At 50.5% G+C, this 25,046-nt stretch overlaps 1 protein-coding gene across 1 annotated transcript in view; it reads left to right on the forward strand.

Annotated features, from left to right (window-relative positions):
* Positions 1-19,345: 19,345 nt before the first annotated feature.
* The window catches only part of EPHA10 (EPH receptor A10), a 30,744-nt gene continuing 25,043 nt past the window's right edge, over positions 19,346-25,046 (forward strand). The window contains exons 1-2 of the mRNA XM_030232785.2: positions 19,346-19,405; positions 20,607-21,276. Coding sequence (XP_030088645.2) covers positions 20,673-21,276 — 604 coding nt within the window. The 5' untranslated portion in view covers positions 19,346-19,405; positions 20,607-20,672. The remainder of the gene's footprint in view (positions 19,406-20,606; positions 21,277-25,046) is intronic.

Below are 25,046 nucleotides of genomic sequence, written 5' to 3' on the forward strand. Positions count from 1 at the left end.
TCAGACAGCATTCCCTCTTCCAGGTCACCCCAAGTACATTTGTCAGGTTTGCTCTCAGCTCCCTTTTCTGGAGGATGTTCTGCCTGGCTGCTCTTCTTCCTATTTTCCAGTTCCTTAAAAAAATATTTATTTTTGCTGGAATTTTTTAGGGGATTAAAGCTAACATGGTCTGTGTTCATCCACTTCTTCTCCATTTTCCCCTATTTCAGAACAGCTGTGGTTCACCCACCTTGGGGGTGGCTGCAGGGAGTCCCTGGGGAGGGGGCTCTGGGCAGAGCAGGAGGGAAATGCTGGGGTGCCAGGGGATGTCACCACTGCAGGGGCCATGAGCAGTTCCTGCATGCAGGGAGGAGAAGTCCAGAGGTCAAGAGCTTTTCACTGTGGAATTGTTAAATTTACTATTAATTTAATTTTGATTAAATTAGAACTTTTTTTTCCTTACCAGCAAATTATTCTCTGCATAATTAATGCTGGCTGAGGCTGCTGATTCACTTGCTGCTGTGGGACAGAGCATTCCACTGCAGTCCAAGATGTGCTGGGCTCCAGGGGCAGTCCTGTAGGAAAGCCATGGGGAGCACTTTGGTTCTCAGGATGGCGAAAGCACTGGGTCAGATCCCCCTGGTAATTAAACCATTCATTTTTATGGATGAGCCCACTCTCCCTGGGGTCTGGGGTGATGCTCCCCATTATCTCTGCTCACAGGGGCTGGGGGTGGCCTGGCTGCAGCTCTGTCAGGTGCAAGTTGCCATCAGCCACAGCTTGATTGGATGAGATTTTGAGATTTCTGAGGAATGAGGAGCTCCCAAGCTTGTGGCAATTACCTGCTCAGTGTTGGCAGAGGGGAATTTTCAGGTTTTCCTCCTTGCTGTGTGGTTGTGCCCTCTGAACACCCTTCAAATGCTGACAGGCTTCCCCAGGCGTGCAGAGAGCCCTTCCCTGCCTCCAGGTGTCAGAAAGCAAAAGAAATGGTCAGTTCACAGAGATTTGGCGTTTTAATCATGAAACATTATCTGTCCCCTGCAGTGAGCAGGACAGTTGGTTTCATTATTCTGAGCATGTTTGGCCAAAATCCTCTGCTGGTTCCCAGACATCCACTCCCCTCTACAGCTGTGGGGAGATGAGAGGTAGGACAGGGATGGATGGATGGATGGATGGAGGGATGGATGGATGGATGGATGGATGGATGGATGGATGGATGGATGGATGGATGGATGGATGTGGGGCAGGGATGGATGGAGGTGGGGCAGGGATGGATGGAGGTGGGGCTGGGATTGCTGGCAGGGCAGGAACCACCACACCTGGCTGACGTGGGAGCCCCAGGGCTGGCAGAAGGGGTGGCCAGTGGCTCTGTGGTGCCTGGCTTGAGGAGGGCTGGGATTGCAGTAAAACTAAATTCAACATCCAGGATGTTCCTGAGAGACACCACCAAGGTGCTGCTGGTGTTGGGAGCAGGCTGGTCCTGCAGCCAGCTGGGAATGCTGCTGAGATGAGTGCAGAGACCCTCTTTGCTCTCCTTGGGCCCTCTGTGGTTAACACTCTGCAAATATCTTCCTGGCAATGACTCCAATTAGGCCAGGACATCTCTCTGTAATCTGGATCCCTGTTGTGCTGTCAGACTCAATTCAAATTTAATTTGCTAAAGGTGTATATCAGGCAGCTTTTTCTCTTAAAACAAAACAGAGGGGAAGATATCATTGATGGAAAAAATAATACAAGTTCATATTCCTCTTAACTTGAGGAAGGAAAAGGGATGCCAGAAAATAGGGCTAAATTTACATTTTAATGGGAAAGGTTCTGACTGCCTGCTCTGAGAAACACAAATTGCTTTCTGGATGGGACCCTCGTTTTGTACTGAAGTGCAGGGAATTAAATCCAGCAGCCCCTGATGAGATGAAAGGGACACCTGGAGCCACAATCCCCACTGCCAGCCAGTGGCAAGGACAAGCCAGGTGCTGCTGGTGAGGCCAGGCTGCTGTCCCAGTGGGGCACAGGGACACAGGGACAAGGCTCCTGGTCCAGCAGCTGGAGGTGCCATCCAGGGAGCAGAGGCTTTGCTGTGTGTTTCAAACCCTGGGTGACCTCGGTCCTGCCCCTGCTGGTGTCCCCCAGCCCATTTTGGGGTGCTGACAGAGGCAGGGCTGGCTCAGAGGGGTCTGAGTAGCAGAACTACTCAAGTGCCACTTCAGCCATTCCCCCTGGCAGCTGCAGTGGGAGCTCCCAAGAGCCCGTGTGATGCATTGTTCACAGGGGTCCCAGGATGAGGGAAGAGATGAGAATCTTGACTCCATGTTCAGAAGGCTGATTGATTATTTTATGATATATATTATATTAAAACTATACTAAAAGAACAGAAGAAAGGATTTCAGCAGAAGGAAGCTAAGAATAGAAAAGGAATGAATAACAAAGGTTTGTCTGTGACCCAGACAGTCTGGACAGCTGGGCTGGGATTGGCCATTAATTGGAAACAACCAGATGAGACCAATCCCAGATCCACCTGGTGCATCCCACAGCAGCAGAGAATCATTGTTTGCACTTTGTTCCTGAGGCCTCTCAGCTTCTCAGGAGGAAAAAATCCCAAGGAAAGGATTTTTCATAGAACCATGTTGGTGACACCCGTGCCCAAGGCAGCTGTGCCCTTTGGGCTGTCCCTGCTCCTCCTCAGAGCAGCTCAAGACTGCAGACAGCTCCAGCAGTCTCTCTGTGGTGTTTCAGACCCCATGCAGCCAAAAGCTGTGCCCAGGAGAAGCTGCTGTTAATTTCTTTGCATCTTAAAGGATTTTTGGAGATGAAAGCACAACACAGTGCTGTGCAGTCTTATCTCTGGCAGGGCCTGTCACCTGCAGACGTTTCTGGCACATTCACCAGCACGGCAGAGACTGGTCCCTGCTGGGACTGAGCTCCTGGAGTGTGTCCCCACCCCATATGGTGCTTTTCCAGTTGTCAGAGCAGTTGTGTGCAGATGGGATGTAAATTCAGTGTCATATGGCAAAGGCATCACTTAGACAAGGAGACAAGATGCTTATTGGGGATGCTTCCAATCCAATAAAATAAGCAAAATCATCACTGTTAGAGGTTCAGTCAGAGCAGATGTGCTGGCACCCACAAGGCTGATTCCCTGGGGGGAACACTATCACTGTCTGGAAAGCAAGGCAGTGATAAATCATAGGTGACATTCAGTAATTTGTCACTGTCTTGTGCAAAACACTGCTGCTCCTCTGGGCCACTCCTGGGCATCTGCCTGGGGTTACAGTGATTCTGATCTTTGCTATCACAATGGGTTTGTCAGGGGTTAGATGATGACAAAAGGCCCTGGATGCAGGAGAGCATGGACAATGAGCTGCCAGAGCAGAGCATGGGCCAGTGGCAGGTACAGCTGCTGCAGGTCTGCAGGGCTGAGCAGGATTGCAGGCAGGGAGCTCCTGATGTAGGGAATAATTGGCAAATGTAGTGGCATTCCCTACATTCCCCAGTGTAGGCAATAATAATATTATTCCCTACATATTGGGAATAATATGGGGAATTATTGGAATTATATTCCAATAATTGGAATAATGCACAATTGGAGAGAATAATCACTCAGAATTGATTCAGAATGCTGGACAATTGCTTTATTCAACTATAACATATATATATATATATATATATATATACATATATATATATGCTTTATATATTTTTATATATATTCTTTATTAAACTATATTATATTTAATAATCACTTTATTAGAACTATACTATACCATACAAAAGGTACTAAAAATACTAAAGAAAAACCCGTGACTGTCTGAGACAGCCAGGACACAACTTTGACCCAGCTGGCCAAGGAAACAAAACAATCCTCAGCAGAATCTAATTGACAAATCCCTCCTGGTAAACAATCTCCATAACACATTCCACATGTGCGAAAATAGCAGGAGCAGCAAGTAGAGATAAAAATTGTTTTCTTTTTCTTCTCTGAGGATTTTCACTGGGATTCCCAGAAAATATCCTTGGGAAGTTGTTGGGAAAACATCCTTGGAAGAGAGCCTGCCTGCTCTCTGTGAAGAGAGCTGTGGCTGCATGTGCCCACTGACAGGCTGGAGGGACCAGAGCATTTCAGGATCATGGTTTGTCCATTTGTTGTTTCCTTTTGGCTTTGCACAGGAAGTTTTGCATCCAGTGCCTGATTTTAGCACCTTTGCTCACTCCCTGGGACAGGCTGGTATTTTGGTTAAAGCATTGCAGAGGGCTGCAGTGTGATAGAATGTGCAACATTATCTTCAAGAAGCAATTGTACTTCCTGACATGAATTAATTAACACCTTACACTTAAACCAAGTAGCTAATTACAGACCTTTTAGCTTAACAGAGTGAGGGAAGGGATAATATAAATGGTAATTCTTGAGTGAAGCAGGATGTAATGTGCCCCCAGGGCTCACCTGGGACATCTCAGTCAATACTCAATGACTTCTTCCCCCTGTCCCACCCATTGCCCACTGTGGCTGTGCTGGGATCACCTTTGCTGGTGATTCTTTAGGTGACCCCAGAGCAGTCCTTCATGCCACCTGCTGGTGATGGGATGCTCTGAGAACCCTTGTGTGGCAATTTTGGGGGATGGAGCAGCAGTTCAGAGCCCGTGGGGACACAAGGAGGGTGCCAAGGTGGGGAGGGTGTCCCTCAGCAAGGGGCTGTGATGCTGGCACTGGAGCCATCCCAGACCTGCTGGGCTCTTTGCCAGCACCAGGCCTGTGCTATTATGGGCAGATTACCTGCAGAATGCTTTTTTAATCTTGAGAGAAATAACTTGATTAGTAATTATTGGTGCAGAACACTTGGGGAGTCTCTGCAGAGGGTGAGGACAGGCTGCTTCACTGGAGCTGCCTGTCACTTTTGTCACCTAATTATAAGACTGTTCCGTGCCAAGACTCTGGACAGACAGAGGAAAAAAAATCCTCAGTGTAATTGTATTGGTCATATTTTATAGCCACTAATTACTTGCTTTGCAATTAGCATTTCTCTGGCTGGCTGGCTGGGGAGCTGTCACAGCCCTGGCTCAGCCCTAGCTCAGTGCCTCCCTGGCACAGCTTTCTGGGGCTGGCAGGGAAGGTCATCAGGCCCTGGGTGGTCACTGTGCAGCCCCAGAGCACAGGAGGAGCAAGGGGGGCTGGCTATCCCTGGGGGCAGGTGAGGGATGTTGTGGTGTCCAAATCTGGGACAAGATGCTGGCTCTGGGTTTGATGGCTCCACCTGAGCTCGGCGGGATAATGAATCAAAATCCTCATGTGAACTTTAGCTGCATCCATAAATTCTTCATTTATCATTATTAAAGATACGTCAGCATTCCAACTCTGGTTTATAGCTGGAAATTTACATGGTATCATTGTCTCTGATGCAGTAAATATTCTTGTGCAAAGCCCATCAGGCAGTTTTCTACTTATTAGGAATTAATGGCTCACAAACCAGAGCCAGAACAGGCTGCTGGTGTGAATGAAGGGAAGGCTTTTCCTACTGGGGTTCCCCTCCTGAGGAATTCTCAAGGGACCCCAAAAGCAGGAGATTGGGTCAGCCCACCCTCTGAGCTGCACCTCCAGGTGCTCTCCTCTTACATCTCACAGTACATATGTTAAACCTCTGCTTCTCCCTGCACTGGCAAATCTTCAAAATCCTTCACCTCCACAGGAAAGACCATCTGCTGCTGCAGCAGCATGGAAACAGCTTTCAGCAAGCAAAAACTTCAGTTTTTCCTTTTAATTCAGCCCAGTGCCAAAAGTTCAGCAATTTTTGGGCCTTTTGCAAGGTTTTTCTCTAGGTCTCTCTATGGCTGGTGTTTGTTTGGGAAGTTTTAGGGATTTTGCATTTGTAGAAGAATCTCAGAGTTGTTATGATATGGTGAGAGAATTTGTCTGGTCTGAACCCACCCTGGGCTGATGTGCTGTGCTGACACTTTTCCATAAACTCACCAAGTCCTAAACTAAAACTCTTCTAACAACTAAGTTAGATGGAATCAAAGATGAATCAGCAGTTCAATGCATTTGTGGTTGCTCCAGGTGGCCTGGGGATGATGCAGGAGCTGCAGCCTGGCATGTGCTCCTGGGGCTCAGAGCAGAAATGGCCCTGAGAGGGGTTGTACTGAATTATTTGTTCATTTGTTGTTTCCTTTTGGCTTTGCACAGGAAGTTTTGCATCCAGTGCCTGATTTTAGCACCTTTGCTCACTCCCTGGGACAGGCTGGTATTTTGGTTAAAGCATTGCAGAGGGCTGCAGTGTGATAGAATGTGCAACATTATCTTCAAGAAACAATTGTACTTCCTGACATGAATTAATTAACACCTTACACTTAAACCAAGTAGCTAATTACAGACCTTTTAGCTTAACAGAGTGAGGGAAGGGATAATATAAATGGTAATTCTTGAGTGAAGCAGGATGTAATGTGCCCCCAGGGCTCACCTGGGACATCTCAGTCAATACTCAATGACTTCACTGCTCTCTGAAGGCTCGTGCTTCCCTGCAGTGACATCACCAGAGCTGGGATGTGCCCGTGGTCCAGCCCAGTGCCAGGGCCAGAGAGCAGTCTCCTGTTGTGGGGGTACCAGCTGTGGGTTTCTCTGGCTCTGGATTGAAGGCACTTGAGGCAGCAGTTCATGTTCACACTCAGGTGTTTGTTATTTCTTATCACTAAAACAGTCTCACTGCTGGGAGTTCAGCAGCTTTTCATTAGAAGGCACAAAATGCCCAACAATCTCTTGGTACAAGGTCTTTTCAGACTAAAGTATCCCATTAAGAGCTGACACCTGAATTATTTCCCTTTTAACCCAATAACTGATCCCACAGAGCCCCCAATGAGGACTTTTCTGCCCAATTACAAAATGCCACCCAAACCCATGGAGAAGGAGGAAGAAGAAGGAGGAAGAAGAAGCCCAGGATGACACCCTGTGCCCTCCATCCTGCTGCCATCCACAACACACTAAAAACCCCAAACCCTCAATTTCTCACCCAGTGACACTCCTGCACTGCTCTCTACAATCTATTTCACACTTTTGTGGATTCCAGTCTATCTTGAAGTCTGGGAAACTTTCTCCATGAATGAGGGTCAAAGTCAGAGCTGCCCTGGGGGTCAGGGCACCCCAGAGCAGACAGAGAAATATTCCCAGTGCCCTGGGTTTCCACATCCTGAGGCTGCTGTGCCCTGGCAGCCAGCTCTCAGCCTGTGCCTGTCCTGCCCACCTTGACCCAGCTCTGCCCCTGTGCCATGTCCTGGTGGGTGGCCCATCACTTCTCTGTGCCATGTCCTGGTTGGTGGCCCAGCTCTGCTCTGTGCCATGTCCTGGTTGGTGGCCCAGCTCTGCCCATCTCCTTGCTGTGGTCTCTGCACAGCCCTGGGCTCCAGCTGTGGATCTTGCTGCCTCCCAGCCCAGCCCAGCAGAGCTCCTGGAGGTTTCTGTTCTGCAGGGAGGCAGAAGTGTTCCGTGGTGTGTGCTGCTGGCAGAGCCCCTGCCCTGTGCAGCTGTGCCCTGCTGAGAGCCCTGCTCCTCCAGCACGCCTTGACTGAACAGCATTCCTGGCACTGCACAGCCCTTACTGTAACACAGAGGAGAAATTCATTTAGTGAGGCTGAAGGTCAGATTCTGAGAGTTAGCAGTGGTGAGGTCAGGAACAGGGAATTACAGAAGGAAACAAAGCACAGAGCAGGCCCTAGAGCGAGTGCAGGGCACAGGCTGCCTCCTCAGCTCTGCCTGTGCTGCTGCAGAGCTCCATGTGGCCCATGTCATGTTTGTGGCCAGCAGCAACAGAGGCAATGCTCCTCCTGCCTTCCCATCAGATGGGAATGAATGGGAAACCACCCCATACCAACTGCCATGTTCCCTTCTGGGGATGTCTGGGGAAGCAAACCTTTCTGCAGGGTGGGGAGCTGCCAGCACTGACCACAGCCATGCTGGCCCTGCAGCAATGGCCTGAGAGCTGATGTCAGCTTCATGGCTGCATGTGGCTGTCCTGACTTGCTGGCTGGGGAACTGGAACTTGACACAAAGCCAGAGCTGTCTGGCTGGAAAACTCTGGTGTCACCATCATATTTTCTGGAAAAATCCCTTTGCTCAGGATTTTTCTTCTGAGAAGCTGAGAAGCCTCAGAGAAAAAAGAAAACAATTCTTATCTCGTTTGCTTCTCCTGTGTTTTGCTGCTTTGGAATGTGGTTGGAGATTGTTTATCCAATAGGTGATTGTTTCATTGGTTTCACGGGAATTGTTTTGCCTTCATGATCAATAACTCTCCAGCTGTGTCGGACTCTGAGGAGAGAGCCCCTCAGCTGCTGAGGGACAGATCCTCCTGGCTCCAGTCCTGCAGCAGGAGGTAGCACTGCCTCCACCCCTTCAAAGGCAAAATGCTGATTTCTGTCTGAGCAAAATGAGTTGCAAATTGTCCATCAGCCCCTCTGTGTGTGTGCACCTCTGCAAAGGGCTTGAACAGGGATAAAACATCCTGTTAAGAAGAGAGGCTGCTTAAATACCTGAGTGTGGTGCTGGCTGGCAGCTGCTCCAGGCGTGTGGTATCTCAAAGCTGGGGCTGCCATCGAGGGTCCCCAGCCACCTGCAAGGGAAGAGCTTCTTTAGAATTACTAACAGTGGCACCCTGTGTGCTCTTTGGTCCAAGCTGATGTTTGCTGAAGGATATTGGAAGACTTAGTAGAGCTATTTCTCTTTAATCCTGTCTCAAGTGACAGCAGAATCAAACTAAAAGGCAGGAGATCGTGTGCTGCTGTTTTAGGCAAGAGCCCAGTGATGTTAACAAAGGGTTTTATCTTTATGGGGGCTGTTTGATTTAGAGAATAAAATAACCCAAGGCAACAAAGTTGGATGAATTAAAAGCTTAACAGCATGAAAAGGTATTCTGGCCCCACAAACTCTTCAGGGAACTTGTCTGGGCTGTCCCACTCCTCCTTGAAACCAGTGACACTGCCAGCCAGCAGTGTCCTTCCCTCTGGGGCTGTCCAGTACTTGGCTGCTGGATTTACCCTTTCTAGGAAAGAGGTTTTAGGGGCAGGCAGATGGTGGCTTTTGGCAGGGATGCAGCACTGTGTGGCTGCTGGGGGGTTCAAAGAGCCAGGATACCAATTCTCACTGCTTGTGGTTTAACTTTTATTTGATGAGTCAAGAGATATGAATAAATGGGCTGTGTTTGCAAGGGTGATGCTTTTGCATCTCTGACTGCCATGAACAAGGGCTTGTGGGGGGGGAATAGTGGGCAGGGATGTTTCTGAGAATCTTCTTCAGTCTTTACTCTCCTTTCCTGGCAATATCAGCAAGCACTCCAGCACTGCTGCTCTCTAATCTAATCACACCCAGGGAAACAGGATTTGTTTGACCACTTAGATACCCACCAGCAGAGTAAATACCTGACATGTTCTGTGAGAATGGCCAAAAGCTATTCCAGCCCCTTTCAGGGCTGAGATGAGATCTCTGGAACCTGCACCTCTCCCTGCTTTGGGCTGCTGCTCCAAATTCCACCACTGCTGGCCTTGAGCAAGGCTCTGCAGGTGGGTTCATCAATACAGAGCAGGATCTGTACATGAGGAACTCAGACCAGGGGGTGTGCAGCCCCTTCATTCTCATGAGCATTTATGGGTGTCTTCCAAAGTGTTTTCCTTTATGACTCTTGCTTAGTAGATAAAAGGCCATTTCTTCTTTTAATGGAGTCTCTGGTGTTAATGGCCTCCCTCCAATCAGATTAAGGTGTTTTGGCCCATTTTACTCTAATGGAGGATGATTGAGAAATATCTGGTTCACAGATGGCTCCTTGCACTCTCACTGTGCTGAGCTGCTGCCACTGAGACACTGCTGGGAAATAAAAACCCAAAAAGGCTGGAGGAGTTCAGCCCCTCCCTTCACAGGGGCTCCAGCATTCCCTCCTACCAACCCCTTGTGAGCTGTGGGCACATCCTGAGACCATCCCAAGAAGCACATGGAGAGTAGGGGAAGGCTGTGCTGAGGCTGTGCTCACCTCAGTGAGCTCCTGGGGCAGCTGGTGCTGCAGCCTCTGCCCTGCCCTCATGCAGTGGGAGCTGTGCTGCCCTCCCTGCCTGGTCCTGCCCTCCCTGGTGCTGCCCTCCCTGCCTGGTCCTGCCCTCCCTGCCAGCCTCTGCCATGTGCCATGGACAAGGGCAAAGCAAAGCTCTGGAGTCTGCTGGATAATCAGAGCTATTAGATGCACTCGTGTGTGCAAGAGGCTGTGAAATGCAGATGGCTGGAGGACCCTGGGGAGCAGGAGAGAAGGAGTGGGGACGTGCCCATGTTTCTGCTGAGGCCAGGAAGGAGCACTGGCTATGATTGTTGGCCTGGGGGTCCTGGGGGTCCCTGAGCCCATCTGACTTGCACAGAGCAACTCCCCAGGCTGGGGTTGGTCCCATTGTGTTAACAAGGCACCACTTCTGCATTTTAAGTGTGTGCTCCTTGATGTCGTCCTGCCTCTAAATGATCCTGGAAATGCATTGTCTACTTAACTACTTTTTAATTAAAAGTCAGGGATATTAGAAAAGAGAAATCAATTCTTGTCACAATTAAGACTTGGTTTGAACAATTGCAGCATGTTTCAGTGAGGGATCCTCTCTGGGCTTATTGATCTGTATTGTCATAATGTCTAGGTTATTGCCATGGCTCAGACAGACTTAAATGAATATTTCAGCTGAATTATGTATGTTATCTGGCAGGCAGAGGAGGCTGCCTGCTGCCACTCAGAGTCTGCAGGGCTCCCCTGGCCCCACTCCTGCTGACTGAGGCCTGGGCTGGGATGAGCACCTTGTCTCCTACAGCGTCAGGCTCCTCTGTGAGCCTGGTGATTGTGCCCAGGGCCTGGTGACTGGTTGGCCAAGTCAGGTAATCTGGGGGTTTGCAGCCCCAGGAAATTCTCAAAGCTTGGAGGCAGCCACAGGGCAGCCAGTGGCACCAGCTGCCTGCACCTGCAATGCTGCATCTCCCTGCTAACAGGAGCTGCAGGAGAACACTGGGGCTGAGCCTTCCCCACAGCTGGCTCTGGCTCCCCCAGCCATGGAAGTCTCTGTCTTCCCCTCCTTCTCCCTTTCCCTCCCTCCCTCTCCCTCTGCAGAGAGGGGCTGGTGGGAGGTCTCCAGCACTCTCCACTGTGAAAGTGACAGGAGAGTAGGAGGCTGATTAATCAAAATCTAATATGATGAAGGACCTTTTTAAAGGTAAAAGATGTCCCAGTTATGGTTTGTCTGCCCTTTAAAAGTTCTTGAAAACTAGGGGGTCTTGGAGGAAAGAAAATTGATTTCTCATGGTTCCTCTTGTACCTTGGGGCAGAAAGGAAATTCAAAGGGGCCCTGCCCTGAAAGGTTGAAGTCTGCTGCTGTGGCTGATAATGAGATCTCAGAGATAAATCAAAACACCTGGACTCCACCACGGAGCAGCCACTGGTTTAACCCAAGAGCTGGAATCAGGAAGAAGAGAGGGCACATGCTAAACCTTGCCTGCTGTGGAAGCAGAGGTGGCAGCAGCAATGCTGTAGCTCCAGTTATGTCGGTGCCAGAGCTGTTCCCTTCTGCCTGGTGGTGTCTGGCACATCCAGCACCTCCCCACAGTTTGTGCGGAGCCTCTAGCCCCCAGCAATGCACTTTTCCCATCATCACTCCTCCCTTACATGCAGTGGCACATCAGCAGCTGTGCTCCCTTCTCCCTGTGCTCCCCCAGTCCTGAGCTGCATCCCCAGACTTGGGGGCTGGGGAAGGAAAACCCTCATGGCCTTGAGTTAACCCTGGTTAACTTTTTGTTAACCAATGGCTATGGCTTCCAGGGCTGCAGCCCTCTGGATCCCATTTACTTTGTGATAAGTAGGATTCACATAATAACTTCTGGCTCGTATTAATGCTTTTAATCTGCAGACCTCAGAGAGAGATGAGCCAGAGAAAACCGGGAGAGAGATGCTCAGGAAAAAAAAAAAAAAAGAAAAGAAGCAGAGAAAAGTGAGTAGGATGAACTCTTTACCTCTCTATCCCATTAGCATGTTTGCCATGGATTGCAAAATCCTGTTAGGCACAGGCAGCCTGCAGATCTCGAGGCAGAGCAGAGCCTGCAGTGTTAGTAGTGGCTTTGGCTCTGCAGCAGTGCCAGGGCTCTCCTCACTGCTGGCTGCCCTCAGGGTGCTGGGGAGGGCTCCATCACAGCCTACCCCTGGCTCCAAGTGCCTCCCCTGCACTGGGACTCCCCAGCTCTGATATTTGTTGCTCTTTTGGGTTCAGTGACCCTCAGGCTCTGTGTTTGTGCCTTTGTTGTTTGACTAATTGGAGAAGTGTCTAATCCTCTTCTCCACCGATGTCACTGTTATGCAGCCTGTGATTAAACATGCTGTCAGCTGCTGCTGTTTACAGATAACAATGCTGCTTTCTCTCATTTCTACACTATCAGGCTCATTAGGAAGGTTTATGGATAAATTAGTCACTCTGGGATTGAATAATGTCTGAAATGTCCTCAGTTCCACTGAGGAGCTGCATCTTCCTGCTCTGGGTAGCCAAATGTGACAGTGTGACAGTGACCTGAACCCCTGCACTGGGCACAGGCCTAGCCCCACACCAGGGTGACCCCCAGATATGGAGCCTCACTGCTGTCCCCATGTGGGCTTTCTTCAAGGAGACTCTCCCAGGGGTGAGCCCCCCACTTCTGCTACCAGGTGGGAGACAGCAGTCAGTGCCTGCTTGATAAAATCCTCTCTGATGCTTCATTACAGCAGATTCTGCAATACACATAAAAAGAGGTTCTTTTCCCACTTTTGTGGCATGGAACACTCATACATTTCCAGAGAAGGTTCCTGGTAGGCTTGGTGCCTGGCTGTTCAATACAGAGGGAGCAAACTGCAGCTGCAGATGGGAACAGGTTGTTTCTGCCATTTGTTTTTTTTTTTTTTTCCTTAATTATGATGCAGATTGGATGCTCTCTCCAGCATTCCCTCCCTTTCTGTTTATTCAAGCAGGATTTCTGTGAACCTATACACCAATTTCTCTCTGGGCCTGGAGTCCCCATTAGAATGGAGCAGAATTTATGGCTCCCCTGAGCTGCAGCTCCTTCCCCAGTCCCCTTCCACCACTGGCCAGTGCTGAGCTGGGATGGGAGCAGGCTGGGATGTGAGGATCCCTCTCTCCATCCTCAGCACAGGGCTGGCAGGACCCCCATGCAGGTATCCCGGGGGATGGTGTGGCTGGCAGCTGGCAGTCTCTTCTCTCTCTCCAGGGCTGCATCTCACCCTGGCAGGGTGGCAGCAGAGGCACCTGCAGGCAGGGAAAGCTGTCCTGTTCTCTGCTGAGCAGTGAGCAATCTGTAATTACTGCAGAGCTTTCAGGGAGCTGGACACACCATGCTGGTGCCTTATTTAGAGTCTGCCCAAGTGCTGAGTCCTGGAGTGCAAAATGCATCTATGAATTAGCCACAGCTGGATTAAATTGCTAATTATAATTTGCAAAGTGTTTTCCCTTCTTCTGTCACGGACAAATGAAAAAGACTCACTCTGCATGACCTCCCCATCACCCTCACCCTGTGACTGGGGGGGATAATTGGTGAATGTCTTGTGGTGACTGAGTTACCAAGTGAGTCCTGAAGTGTCTTTCCTCATCAGTGTGTCACACAAGTTGTATTTCTGATTTGCCTGGTGAGTAAGAGCCAGAGCAGAATCACTCCAGGGAAATCCACAGCAGCTCAGTGCCCTTGTTGTTGTTAAGGGGCATTTACTGCCACGTTGTTGAGGGGCCAGGAAAGTTAGAAATCTTGGTAATGCATTTTAAATGGTGATCAGCACACAGACATAAACATGAAAAAACTCTTAATAAATAAAGGAAAACCATGAAACTGGGGAATCCAGGCCAAGGTGCATTGGCACTTTGGGGTCCCCCTTTAAGGGGCACTGGGGTGCTCTCCTCAGGAGCAGTGTGAACCAGACTGGCACACTTTAGTCTTCAAATTAACCAAGGTTTGGGCTGCAGGTTCAGTGCAGTGCAACTCAGAGCTGCTGAGGGAGGTCTGGGAAGCACTCAGGCTCTGGCACCAGGGCAGGCACTGGCCCTTGCTGTGGCCGCTCTGGAGTTTCTTTCCTGGCACTGAACCCTGGACACTCACCTCAGAACCACACAACCAGCAGGACCAGCCAAAGGCAGGGTTCGTGCTGATGATGACAGAACAGGGTATGACTTACATAAGTGTAATGATGTTATGCTGCCTGGAGCTCTGGATTTTCTCAGCATATGATAAATGTGAGGCATTTAAAAAAATTAGACACTCTATTTTACATTATTTTCTAGAACGTGGATATCTGTGGGCTGTCTAGAAATCCATTAGCAAGAAATGTAAAGATGCTTAAAGGCATTTACCCAGATTAGCTGTGTTTATGCAGTCAAGGGTCTTTTATGTGATTACGTTAAAAGCTAAAGAACTGCTGCAAAACATTTCTAGTGCAGACATTGAGAGGCAAAGAGTACAGATCTGACAGAAAGACAGAGCTGTTAAAAAACAAGTGCACAGCTCTGGTAGCTTTGTATTTGCAGACAAACACCCCAGAAGGTAGAAGGGTTTTCCCTTTGCAGCCCTGAGGCCAGCTTTGAGGATGAGATTTATGGGGAAGCTTTACATTAACTTCCATTTTCACTGTGATTTCTGCCAGTTAGCAGGAGGGGATGAGCAGGGCTGGGCCAGCACTGGCTGTGATGCAGTGCTGTGCCCCTGGGAAGCAGTGTCTGAGCCCTGGGATCAGCTGGGGGTGGCAGACTGGTGAGGTGCCACTGGGACCTGATGTCTGAGCCACTTTCCTCTGTGGGATATTCCCTAATGCCAGGCACACTTGTGCTGTATTGCTGCTGCTTCCTCTGCTCTGGCTCTGCCCTTGTCACAGCAGAAGTCCTGGAGTAACATGCCAGAACCACTACAAAACTGCAGAAATTCTTTGTTTTTATTGTATAATAATACTTGCAAGTGTGGAAGAGAAAGAAGAGGTGCAAAAGCTTCCATGAGGTTTCTGCCTGCTCCATCTTTTGTCAAGGACTGCTCCTCCAGCTGTACATTGAGGCCTGCATCCTCATGGCTCCTTTGTCCTTTAGCATAGATAGTAATTTGTCAGCAGAAGAAGTAAAGTTTTGTTTTTCAGTACAGGTCTGGCTGTCCTCCCACTGAGACTTTCAACTCTCTTTATCTCAGGAATTGATGGTCTTGGTTTCTGATTCTCTTTCCTTGGTGTTTGTATTGATTTTTTTTTTCCCCAGGAGGGTTATTTTCACCGTGGTGTCAAAACTATCTTTCTGTCTCCACTTACAGCAGGTAATAGCTCAGCTTGGCCAATTACACATTTTCTGGGCTAGTCCTGCTCTTTGCACAAGCTCCTCTGACAATCTGAAGCCTGGCTGACCTGATGCCTTTGCTTTCCCTTTGCTCTTGTCTCTGCTATCTCTGCAGGCTCCAGGCAGGAGTGGGGAAGGGCAGCAGCCCCAGAGCTGGATGTGAGCAGCAGAGATTGTGGTGTTTGTCAGGGTCCCCAGGACGAGGTGAGAGATGAGAATCTGACTCCATGTTCTTAGAAGGCTGATTTATTATTTCATGATCTATATTACATTATATTATAATATAGAATGCTATACTAAAACTATATTAAAGAAAGATAAAGGATACATCAGAAAGCTTAACAAAAATGAATAATAAAAACTCGTGACTGACTCAGAGAGTCTGGCACAGCTGGCTGTGCTTGGCCATTAAGTAAGAACAATTCACATGCTGGATAAACAATCTCCAAACCACATTCCAAAGCAGCAAAACAGGGAGAAGCTGAAGCTTCCCAGCTTCCCAGGAGAAGAAGTCCTGGCGAAGGGATTTTTCAGAAAATATCATGGTGACAGAAATGACCAGACAACCTGGTGTTCCTCTTCCTTCACCTGCAGATACTGGCCCCTTGTTGTGCCCCTCAAGGAGCTGGTGGGCTGTGCCACCCTGGGGACAGCATCCCTCCATCCTGTCCCTGATGTGACTTTGTGAAGAAATCCAGTAGTATCCATTAAAGGCTGCTCTGCTTCTCTGTTTTCCTCACACCAGCAATGGCTTTGTCATCTGCTGCTGCTGCAACAAAATTCATGAGATCATTTTTCCCAAAGCATGATACTTAAAATCTTAATTAAAATACCTCTGGCTGTTCTACTACCAAGATTTTATAAGTGCTTGGAATAATATTTCAGATAAATGGATAAGCTGTGTGCTTTTAAAGACAGACCCTTCTTCTTGTAAAACATATCTAACATAAAATCTTCCATATACTCCCAAAATCCTCTTCCCTGCTTGGCTCCTCAGTGACAGGAAAGTGTACATGCCTGTGGAGCTTGGTGGTGAATGGAGCTGTCCCAGGGGTCTGGATTGATTTGCTCCATGACATTGATACCTTCCACTGTCCCAGCAGCAAGACCCAGTGTGTGAATACTAAAAGGAAGCTGCTGTGCCTGGAGGTAGGCAAGCCAGATCCTGTATATTACACTGTGAGAGTTGTGTCATATTAGAGCAATCTGGCTTTAAAGGGCATCTTTCAAGCACAAACTAGCTTTTTCCCACACTTGAGTGATCACACAAATAACTGTGATTAAAGGTCAAGTGCCTGGGTTTTTCTATTTTGCTCCTTAAAAATTTATATGCGAAAGAAAACCTAGAAGTTAACATAGCATGAAATTGTTATGCAGTTCTGAGCCTTTAACGACAACTAAATATCACTTTTCTTCCTGGGTGGCTTGAGAAATCTTCAGTAATAACGGGTCACTTCTTTTGGTTTCCACTTGAGGAAGATTATAAATAAACCCTGTCTTTTGCTTCCCTGCTCTGTAACATGAAGGAGGGAGGGTTTTGATGGTATGAACACATGTCCCCAGTCAGCATGGCTGTTCCTGGTCTCATCAGGAGCTCCTGGGCTGCAGGTGCACGGCAGGAGGGGCTCCAGGGCTGGTGCAGCAGCACACAAGGCACTGATCCACGCTGAGCTGTCCTAGATGGGAAGAACATTGATAAATGGATTTCCTCACCAGTAAAGTTAACACAGAGAGGAAAGGTAATGACCATGTTGAGAAAGAGAGCTGGAAACATCCTCTGGCTCCAAATGTCCAGCTGGGCTTGGCCTGAAGTCTGAGCACCAACACCTGTGAGCAGGGTTTGGCATGGGCTAACAGAGCCTGGCCGGGCTGTGCTGGATAGAGGCTCAATGCTTTTAATTTATACTGCAATATTTTACATCTGACACGTAATCACAGCAAAAGAAACATCCCACGGGAATAAATGTTTGCTTTGGTATCATCGTACCCACCATCAGGGGGATAACCGGCGGGTATTCAGCCTGACTCAACTTCGTAAGAACCTGCAAGACCTACAATTAGTAATAATCAAACCTCCTTCCCTGACACAGGAGGCTGGTGGTAAATACCTTGGCTTTGGTGAGCCAGGAATTGAGGAATTGCTTCCCCCAGCCCAGGCGGCCACAGCACAGCGCTGGGTGTGGGTCTGGCAGGACTCACCCTGCCCGGGCTGCCTTTCCTGGCCTTTCTGTCTGCGCGTTATTGCTTTCACAGCAGCTGCTGGGCTTGGAGGACCTCGACATGAAGCCGGGAATAAAATTTCAAGACAGAAAGGCAGGACAGAGGGCTCGACATTCCCGGGCATCGGCTGCAGCCAGGGCAGGGATGAGACTGTCCCGCTGCTCCCCCGGGCCCTGAGGGCTTGAGGGGGCGAAGGGCTGCTGATTGTGGCCGCAGCATCTCGCCATCAGCGAGGGCAGCAGTTCCAGCAGCATAAGGCTCAGCACGGCCAAGCGTTCCCTCAGGAGCCGGCCTGGTGACCGTGACCGTGACCGTGACCGTGACCGTGACCGTGACGGAGCCCGAGCCCGAGCCCGAGCCCGAGCCCGAGCCCGAGCCCGAGCCCGAGCCCGAGCCCGAGCCCTCACTGGGCCGCTCCCTCAGCAGGCTCCAGAGTGACCGCCCGCCCTCCCTGGCCCCGCCCCCTCTCGCCCCACCCCTGCCTCCCATTGGCAGCGCCGGCCGAGGCCCCGCCCCGGCGGCGGCGGTTGGCGAGCGGCGGCGGGGGCGGGGCGCGGCGCGGGAGCGCGGCGGCGGCGCGGGGCGCGGAGTCGCGGCGCCATGGAGACGGCGCTGCCGCTGCCGCCGCTGCTGCTACCGCTGCTGCTGCTGCTGCCGCCGCTGCTGCCGCCGCCGCTGCCGGTGCTGCCCCGCGCCGCCGCCGAGCAGGGTGAGCCGGCCGGGGCGGCGGCGCCTCCCGGTGCTCCGGCGCCTCCCCCTTCTTCGCCGCTCCCGCGCCCCCGACCGCGCCGTGTCCCCGGTGCTCCGTCACCGCCGTGTCCCCCGTGCCCGGCTGGTTCGGCGCATCGGCCCCGGCTTTGGTTGCCCGTGGCGGGTCGGGCTGCGCGTTGCGGTACCGGGAGCGGCCGGCTCGGCTCGGCGGTGGGGTCGCTCCCGGGCTGGCCGGACGGGTTGTTGGGCGGGTGTGCCGCCGCTCTCCGGGGCGCGGAAATCTGCTGGAGGAGCGGGAGAAGACAGACAGGTCCTCGTGGAGTGACCGGGTCAACCCGGGGTGTCCCGGTTCCCGCGATCACCGGAGGCACGAGGCAGCGCGCTGCCGGTGCCTTGACAGGGAGACGGTTCGAGCCCTGGGGTCCGTGTTCGCTGGGACTGCGCTGCCACGGAAGGACCCCCCTGGTCCCGGAGGCGAGAAGAGCGTCCCGGAGCATCCCGGAGCGGTGTCAGGGATGTGCCCGCCGGGGATGCGCCGCCGCGCTCCTCGTTCCCGGTGTCGGAGAACGAGGCTCAACCTGCCGGTCCGGGGCTGTGGCTGTTATCTGGCTGTAGAAGGATCGTGAAGCTGCGAACTGAGGGAAATAACTCTTCCTGTCAAAGACAGAATTGGCTGTTTTGTGGCAAAAAGGTGTCGTTTGCCAGGGAAATCCCTCTTTCAAAGCAGCTGATGGTGCCTTTCGGATCCGGCAGCCGCACGCTGTGGGCATGGTACAGTGGCAGTGCTGTCTGTGGGCATGGTACCGTGCTGTCTGTGGGCATGGTACCGTGGCGGTGCTGTCTGTGGTGTCCCTGGGGTTGCACAGTCCTTAGGGCATTGATCAGGCACCTGCGAGCTTGTTCTGGGTGTGCAGTGACAGCTCCGTGGCGCTCGGTGCTCACACGGTGATGCCATGGCTGCTGGAGCCGGGGTGGGAGCTGCTCCCGTGAGACCTGGCACAGCATGGCACTAAGCTTCCCAATGCATGGACTTGATGAGTTTTACCTGCTTTTTTTTCACCAGCATTTCCTGTGTCAGGGGTTTTCCTAACACGCTGTCTTCCCTGCAGTTGTCCTGCTGGACTCAAAGGAATCGCAGGCGGAGCTGGGCTGGACCTCACACCCATCGAACGGGGTAAGCACGGGGTGGGACTGTCCCTCTGCACCACTGGAGAGGGTGAAAGGGTCTGTCAGCTTCTTCGTGCTCAGCAGCATTTGAAGTCCTGCTTATGAGAGCTTTGCTTACACAGAGCTGGGGTGGGGCTGGCAGCCACGGGACCTCCTCATTCAAGGTCGATGGGTGGCTTGGAATGATCAGTGCCAGGAGCCCCTGGCAGCAGAGCGAGGAGTGAGGTCCCTCCTCAAAAGGGATTTTACACTAATAAAGCAAGCCAGTAAACACTGGCTAGTTAAGGCTTTGTGTTGTGGTTTGCACACCAGCATGAGCACCAAGGGTCAGTCCAGCTCTTAGAATCGAGGGCTGTGGCTGGGGAGGTCACTGGGAGCTGTGCCGTGTCATGTGTGTTTCATCAGCCCCTGGCTTTGCTGCTGGGGTTGGTCTAAAGCCACTTTCAGTAAGCTTGGAGTTGTGCTCCTTGCAGCTTTGGGTTCATTTTCCTGAATGGAAACAAAGTGTTCAGAGGGAAGAGTGATAGGTCCCGGAGTCATCTGTGTGGCACAGCTGTTTGTTTGCAGAAGAAACTCCGTTCTGGGTATGTTTTGACTGTTTTGCATAAATTTACCCCCAGAAAGAATTGCTTAGGGAAATTGCCAGGTCGTCATTCAGGCTGTGAGGGTTGAATCATCATTTCACTGATCAGAATATCTGCTGATAGCTTTGGGGAAACACTGTTTCACTTGCAGGATTGGAGGATTTGCCCTGCTGTAGCTAAAACTTCTCCTGGCAGAGAAGCTGCTGCTGTTCTGAAGGCGTTTGACATCCTCGTGTGCTGATGTGACTGGTGTCACATCTCCTTAGAGATGGATTTCTTGGAAATCTTGGATTTTTCTTGGTGGCCCAACCCCATCCAGCATTACACTGTGTGGATGCACCTTCCCAGGGATGGAAAATCCGAGGAGTGTGTGGGAGATGCAGATGATGTGTCCAGAATCAGGCTTTGTTTTCCAATATCTTTCTGGTTGCATCTTCACATTTGTACCTCTGTGGAGAGCTCAGGTATTGGGTGGTCCAAGAGCAGCTGGTGGGTTTGGTGGGCTGAGCACTTCCAGTGCCTAAAGCACAATGGCCTGTGCTGGGGAGGCTTGTGGCAGGGACATTTATGCTGGTTGGTGTGTCTCTGCTGGGGCAGCTCCCGAGCTCTGTGTTCTGTCCCCAGTGGGAAGAGATCAGTGGCGTGGATGAAACCTACAAGCCCATCCGCACCTACCAGGTGTGCAACGTCATGGAGCCCAACCAGAACAATTGGCTGCAGACGGGCTGGATCGCCAGGCGTGACGGCCAGAGGATCTTCATCGAGCTGAAGTTCACCCTGAGGGACTGCAACAGCATCCCTGGCGTGACGAGCACCTGCAAGGAGACTTTCAACCTGTACTATGTGGAGTCTGACTCTGACCTGGGCTGGAGTGTCCACGAGGGCAAGCACACCAAGATCGACACCATCGCTGCCGACGAGAGCTTCACGCAGGGGGACCTGGGCGAGCGCAAGATGAAGCTCAACACTGAGCTCAGGGAGATTGGGCACCTGAGCAAGAGAGGCTTCCACCTGGGCTTCCAGGACGTGGGTGCCTGCGTGGCGCTGGTCTCCGTGCGGGTCTACTACAAGAAGTGTCTGAGCACAGTGCAGAACTTGGCCCTGTTCCCAGACACGGTGGCAGAGACGGCCTTTGTGACGCTAGTGGAGGTGCAGGGCACCTGTGTTGCCCATGCTGAAGTGGATGTGGATAACCCCCCAAGGATGCACTGCAGCGCAGAGGGCGAGTGGCTGGTGCCCATAGGGAAATGCATGTGCAGCCCTGGCTTTGAGGAGAAGGACGGGGCATGCAGAGGTAAAAGTGGCCATTGGTGTCTTGGCAGGGTTTGTCTGTGTCAGTCCATGCTGCTGCCAGAGCTCTCTGGTGCCTGAGCACATTTTGGATATGTGGAATTGTCTTTTGTCAGCAATATATTTGTTTGGGTGATGGCAGCTCCCCAGTGAAGCACCAGAGGTTTGCTTGGAGGGCATGGGACTGCTCTGCAGCCTGGTGCTGCTTGGGCAGATGTGTCAGAGTGGGTTTGGTGGGCTAAAGACTGCTGCCAGACCTCTCTGGTGCCTGAGCACAGTTGGGATAAGTGGAATTGTCTTTTGTCAGCAATATGTTTGGGTGATGGCAGCTCCCCAGTGAAGCCCCAGTTTGTTTGGAGGGTGGTAATTGGAGGGCATGGGGCTGCTCTGCAGACATGTCAGAGCAGGTTTGGTGGGCTGAGAACTGCTGCCAGACCTCTCTGGTGCCTGAGCACAGTTTGGATAAATGGATATTGGATATTTGGATAAGTGGAATTGTCTTTTGCAGCAATATGTTTCTCTGGGTGATGGCAGCTCCCCAGTGAAGCACCAGAGGTTTGTTTGGAGGGCATGGGACTGCTCTGCAGCCTGATGCTGCTTGGGCAGACGTGTCAGAGCTCTGGATGCTGTCAGGCATTTCCCACAGCTTTATCTGTAATGTTAAAATTACTCTAGAACATTAATATCTCTATTGATATGCTTTGGACACGGTTTAATAATTTGGTGACTTTACAGCTCACAAGGTTGTGTTTAAGGACACCTGCAAAAGTGGATGCACTCTCTGCCTTAACAAGGCATCCCACTAATGAACCTGGGGCTGTGACCACTTCCACCTCTCTTTCAGAGCCAGGTGTGGGATGCTGGCTGTCATGCTCTTGCTCAGAGTGTGCAGCCTGTGAATGAAGAGAGTTGCTGGGCTAATACCACCGGTGGGCACCTTCTTGCCAGCTGGGACCTGGGAGAGGAGGTGAATTCTTCAGTAAAACACATCTGAAAAGACCCTTTGCTACCCATGCTTGGTGTCCAGATGATACCTTGGATGTCCCTTTTCACCTCAAAAACAGACTGAGAGGAAACCAGCTAAATAAGTCCCAGGCAGGTGGAGTTGCCCTGCACTGGAGGCAGGTGGTGCAGTGGGAGAATGAACTTTCTGTCCTTCAGGAGCACCTCCAGGCTTCTCATTGTGCTGGTGGTACTGCCTCCCTCCAGCTGGTGGGATGCCCTTCCCAGTGCTCTGGGCAGTGGCTTCTCCTTAAGAAGACCTTATTAAAGCTATCAAATTGAAATCTCAGTGCTGTTGATTGCTTCAGTGGCTGTGTGGCAGCTTGCCATGCTTTCCACATCTGTTTGGAGTGGGGATTTACATAGTGAGTCCCAGAAGGCTTTTGCTAATGTTTCAGGTTTCTCTGTGTTGAGTTTAAATAATTCATATTCTCTGAGGAAAAATATTTGAAGTAATTTAATAGACATAATTAAGTTTCTCTCCCCTCTCACAGAAAGCAGGTCATTAGTCATTCTCTGTGGAGCAGCGTCTGATGTCTGGTCAAATATCAGAAAATAGTTTTTTAAGGGTTGAAAGTTTTGGGCTTGTTTGCAGCCCTGCATTAGCATAGTGCTAAGTGAATAGCTTTAAAAGATTTCTGATGAAAGCTGCCAGGGCTGTGGAAATTCTTCAACGAGGACAAAAGCCCTTGAGCTGGAGGCAGATGGATGCTTTGGGAGTTTGGGGGTGTGAAACCAGCCAGGTGATGGCACAACACACCTGGCACCATCTCTGTGATCCTGTGGAGGCTTTGGAGGGCTCTGAGGGTGTGAATCCTGCTGGCCCATGAAAATTCTTGGCCACAGTCTCTTTTGCAGCTTTTGTGAGCCTGAGAGGTCTGGGTGGTGGCCTGGGGGTGGTGGGGGCTTTGCTGGTGCCTGTGGGGTGGCACGGGGGCCACGTGGTGGCAGCAGTGGAGGAAGCAGGAGATGAACTGGTGAAGGTGTTTAACCTTGGTGGCAGAGCTTGAACCCTGATTTAATTACTGAAAGCATCCTGTACCAAGAGAAGGTTGGTGTCCTCACTCTGAAATTGGGAGAGATGACAAAAAGGCCAATAGGATTTCTGACTCTGCTAATTCTGGCTGCAGGAAAGCTGAGTCTTTCCATGTCCATCTTCCTGTCCTGCACCACTGCTCCAGCCCTCCTGACAAGTTTGCATGTTTCTGATGAATTGTTGTGGTGTTTGGTGGAGTGCAGCCATCTCTGGGGTGGGACTGCACAGCTTTAGTGTCTGTTTAACATCCACTCACGAGGAAGAGGGGAGTTTGTCACTGAAAATGCACTCAGACTTGTCTTGTCTGATGTATCTCTGTAGCCAGCTGCTGCTCTGTGCTTACTCTGACCATAAAATCCTTCCCAGAAGATGCACAGCAGGCAGTTGGGCAGTCCTGTGCTCTGTGGATGATCCCTTGCCCATCCCTGTTTTGTTTTCACTTGCCTTCTCAGCTTTGATGTCTTTTTGCCATTAATTTTGTCAGGTGTGAGCTGTAGCCCCTTTGTGCTGGTTGTTTTGTGGTGTGTAGCAACAGTTTTTGTGTCAATGAAGCCATGATCTGGGAGATCTGCCTGACATTTTCATTCAAAGTCGTCTCCTTCTGCTTCCTCTCTTCTATCCAACCCCTGGTAATATCTGCAAGGAGAATTTCAACAAAGCTCAAGGTTAATATTTACCAGCCAGCTTTGCTGCAAATAAGACAACTTAAACCAGACACTGCATTAATGTGATGGAGACCAGCTACCAAAAATAGCTATCAGCCACTCTTCTTTGACAGAAACGTAAATTTGTGCTCTGGCAAAGTTTCCTCCTCAATTCATTTTCCTCCCTTTCTGACAGCCCTGGCAGGAGCCAGCTCTGCCCTGCTGCTGTGTCCCATGCTCTGCTGCCCCTCTCCAGCACCTGGAGCCCTGCTCAGTCTGGTCTATGATGGTCTAATTAGTGTCCCTGTCCCTTGTCTACATGGAAATGACATCACTGGAAACAGTTTTGGAGTTGAAATGGTTTCTAGTGCTTTGTCAGGATTTTTAATTGACCTTCTAAAGAGAGGAGTGTTGCTCATCTCTTTAAAACCTCACACAGGAGGTAGCTTCAGTGACAGCCTTGTCCACAGGTGCTGTTTGAAATGGGGAATAACAGAAATTCCCCCTCCTTGTCTGCATCACTGGGTGGATTTTTAAGCAGCATGTTGAATTCAACCTGCTATGGACAAGACACGAGGAAGATTTATTTGTATTTCTCTTAGGGAGAAAGCAGAGGTTTAGGGTGGGAGTGGGATGTGGGGAGAGTCAGATGCTCTTCTGTCCATTGGATGTGTCCCACCACAGCACTGTGTCACTGCAGTGTCCTTAGGTGGAAAAAAGTTCAATTGAAAGTTGGAGAAATTTAAAACAAAAATGACAATATTTTGTCATTTACTGCAAAGATACCTCCTGAAGCCTGAGGTCTGCTTTTCTGTTTAAATAGAAAAAAGATGGATCCAAATGTACAGCACTTGGAGCTTTTGATTTGTTTCATCTTTTATACATTAGCTTACAAACCTGTAAGTGCTCCTGGAGTGTACTTTATCTGCTGACTGATGCTGGAGGATTATGCATACATTTATTTTTCCCCCTGGGGCTCTGCAAGTTGCACAAAGCACCAGGTTTTGCTTTCATCACAGATGCAGCCACAGGCATCCCACAGTCAGGCCCTGTGCTTGCTGCTTGGTGGAACTGGAGGAAATTCCAGAGGAA

Source organism: Serinus canaria, chromosome 23, assembly GCF_022539315.1.
Source record: "Serinus canaria isolate serCan28SL12 chromosome 23, serCan2020, whole genome shotgun sequence".
Taxonomy (NCBI): domain Eukaryota; kingdom Metazoa; phylum Chordata; class Aves; order Passeriformes; family Fringillidae; genus Serinus; species Serinus canaria.